Raw genomic sequence first — 2,698 nt, forward strand, 5'->3', positions numbered from 1 at the left:
GGTTCCGCGTTAAGGGTAAGGTGGGTTCCGGGTTAAGGATAAAAGTGGGTTCCGGGTTAAGGATAAAAGTGGGTTCCGGGTTAAGGATAAAAGTGGGTTCCGGGTTAAGGATAAAAGTGGGTTCCGGGTTAAGGATAAAAGTGGGTTCCGGGTTAAGGATAAAAGTGGGTTCCGGGTTAAGGATAAAAGTGGGTTCCGGGTTAAGGATAAAAGTGGGTTCCGGGTTAAAGGTAAAAGTGGGTTCCGGGTTAAGGATGACGTATGCTGCGGGTTAAAAATAAGGTAGGTTCCAGGTTAAGTGTAAGGTAAGTTCCGGGTTAAGGGTAAGGTAGGTTCCGGGTTAAGGGTAAGAGTTGGTTCCGGGTTAAGGATAAAAGTGGGTTCCGGGTTAAGGATGAAAGTGGGTTCCGGGTTAAGGATAAAAGTGGGTTCCGGGTTAAGGATAAAAGTGGGTTCTGGGTTAAGGATAAAAGTGGGTTCCGGGTTAAGGATAAAAGTGGGTTCTGGGTTAAGGATAAAAGTGGGTTCTGGGTTAAGGATAAAAGTGGGTTCTGGCTTAAGGTGAATGTAAGATCAGGGTTTGGAGTTATGGTGATAGTAGGATCAGGTTTCAGGGTCATGGTGATAGTATTATAAGGGTTTAGGTTTAAGATGAATGTAGGATCAGGGTTTAGGGTTAAGCTGAAGGTAGTTTCCGGGTTTAGGTTTAATGTTTGTAGAGTATAGGTTCAGGATTTAGTGTTGAGGGTACAGTGTTCAGGATTCAGGGTTTAGGCTTCTATGAATGTTCTATGGAAGAAGAATGTACAGGTGTATGTATGGATGGAAGTGGAGGAAACTGCCAAAAGGGTAATGAATGCATAAAGGAGGAAAAGTATGATTTGTGGGGAATTATAATAAACATAAAAGCGGACGAAAAAACGGGAGGAAAACCTAAGGGAAGGAATTAAAAAGGGAATGAAGTAGGGGGATGGAAGGAAAAGAAAAGAGGAAAAGAAGAAGAAAAGAAAAGAAATGGAAGTGGAAAAAATGCTTGATGGAGGAGAGTTGCGTACATTTTTTTTTTTTTTTCTCTCCTTGCCTTTTTTTTTTTCTTTTTTTATTTTCTTCTATTTCTTATTTCCTCTTTTTTTCTTTTTCATTTTATCTATTTTACTTTTACTTCTTTTTTTTTATTTTTTATTATTTTTTATTATTTTTATTATTTCCTTGTAAAAGGGGGGGGGCAATATATGTTTTATTTCCTTATGTTGGAATGCTCTAATTAGAATGGGGAATGAATTGTATAATAGTTGTAAATGTGGGAGATGTTTCTTTTTTCTTTTTTTTATTTATTTATTTTTTTTTTGATCTTTAAAACTTATTCTTTCTAATAAAGATATTCTTTCTAATAAAGATATTTATTTCTAATAAAGATATTCTTTCTAATAAAGATATTCTTTCTAATAAAGATATTCTTTCTAATAAAGATATTTATTTCTAATAAAGATATTTATTTCTAATAAAAATATTCTTTCTAATAAAGATATTATTTCTAATAAAGATATTCTTTCTATTATAAAGATATTCTTTCTAATAAATATATTTATTTCTAATAAAGATATTCTTTCTAATAAAGATATTCTTTCTATTATAAAGATATTCTTCTTAATATAAATATATATAGAGAAGGACAAATAGAATATTCACATGTTAAATTGAAGCAAAACAGACCAAATATACAGTATATAAAAGCAAAACAAATACAGCAGACGTGAGAAAAAAAAATGGCACCTTTTTCTTTTATAAAAACATCCATATTAATCTTTGCATACCTATTCTTATGGTATCAAATCAATGATCACCACCAGGTATGAATAACAGAAAAAATTTTTTTTGTAATATTTTTTACAACTATAGGGGAAAACAAATATGTAGGGGGTGAAAACGTATACATATATATATATATATATATATATATATATATATATTATATTTTTTCCCCCTAACACCAAATTATTATTCATTTTGAAAGAATAGAAGGGGGGAATGGAAGTGTATAGGAAGGAGGGGGGATGGTTTCAAGTGTATAGGGTTTAGGGTTTAGGGTTCAGGGTTTAGGGTCTAGGGTTCAGGGTTTAGGGTTTAGGATTTAGGATGAAGGTTGTAGGGCTATTAGGTCTTAGGGGTGTTAAAAGTTAGATTCCGGGTTATAGACATAAGGTTTCAGGGCATAGGGAGTAGGGTTTAGGGTTCAGGGTTTAGGGTTTAGGGTTTAGGGTTCAGGGTTTAGGGTTCAGGGTTTAGGGTTCAGGGTTTATGGATTCAGGGTATAGGGTTTAGGGTACATGGGTTTAGGGTTTAGGGTTCAGGGTTTAGTGTATAGGCGGGTTTAGGGTTTAGGGTTTAGTGTATAGGCGGGTTTAGGGTTTACTGTATAGGAGGGTTTAGGGTTCAGTGTATAGGAGGGTTTAGGGTTCAGTGTATAGGAGTAAGATTCTGGGTTTAGGGTTTAGTGTATAGGACGAAGATTTCGCGTTTAGGGTTTAGTGTATAGGACGAAGATTCCGGGTTTAGGGTTTAAGGTTCAGGTGAAAGTTGTAGGGTGTTAGAAGTCAGTTTCTGGGTTATAGACATAAGGTATCAGGGCATAGGGAGTAGGGTTTCGGGTTCTGGGTTCCGGGTTTAGGGTTCAGTGTATAGGAGTAAGATTCTAGGT

General features: G+C 35.1%; 1 protein-coding gene across 1 annotated transcript in view; it reads left to right on the forward strand.

Moving 5' to 3' along the window:
* Window positions 1-1,766: 1,766 nt before the first annotated feature.
* Window positions 1,767-2,698, forward strand: part of PKNH_1463900 (hypothetical protein, conserved in P.knowlesi) — a gene marked incomplete at both ends in the record, with an annotated part of 1,743 nt that continues 811 nt past the window's right edge. The window contains one exon of the mRNA XM_039113697.1: window positions 1,767-1,850. Within this exon, the coding sequence (XP_038970065.1) occupies window positions 1,767-1,850 (84 nt within the window). The remainder of the gene's footprint in view (window positions 1,851-2,698) is intronic.

The sequence above is a fragment of the Plasmodium knowlesi genome (assembly GCF_000006355.2).
Source record: "Plasmodium knowlesi strain H genome assembly, chromosome: 14".
NCBI lineage: Eukaryota > Apicomplexa > Aconoidasida > Haemosporida > Plasmodiidae > Plasmodium > Plasmodium knowlesi.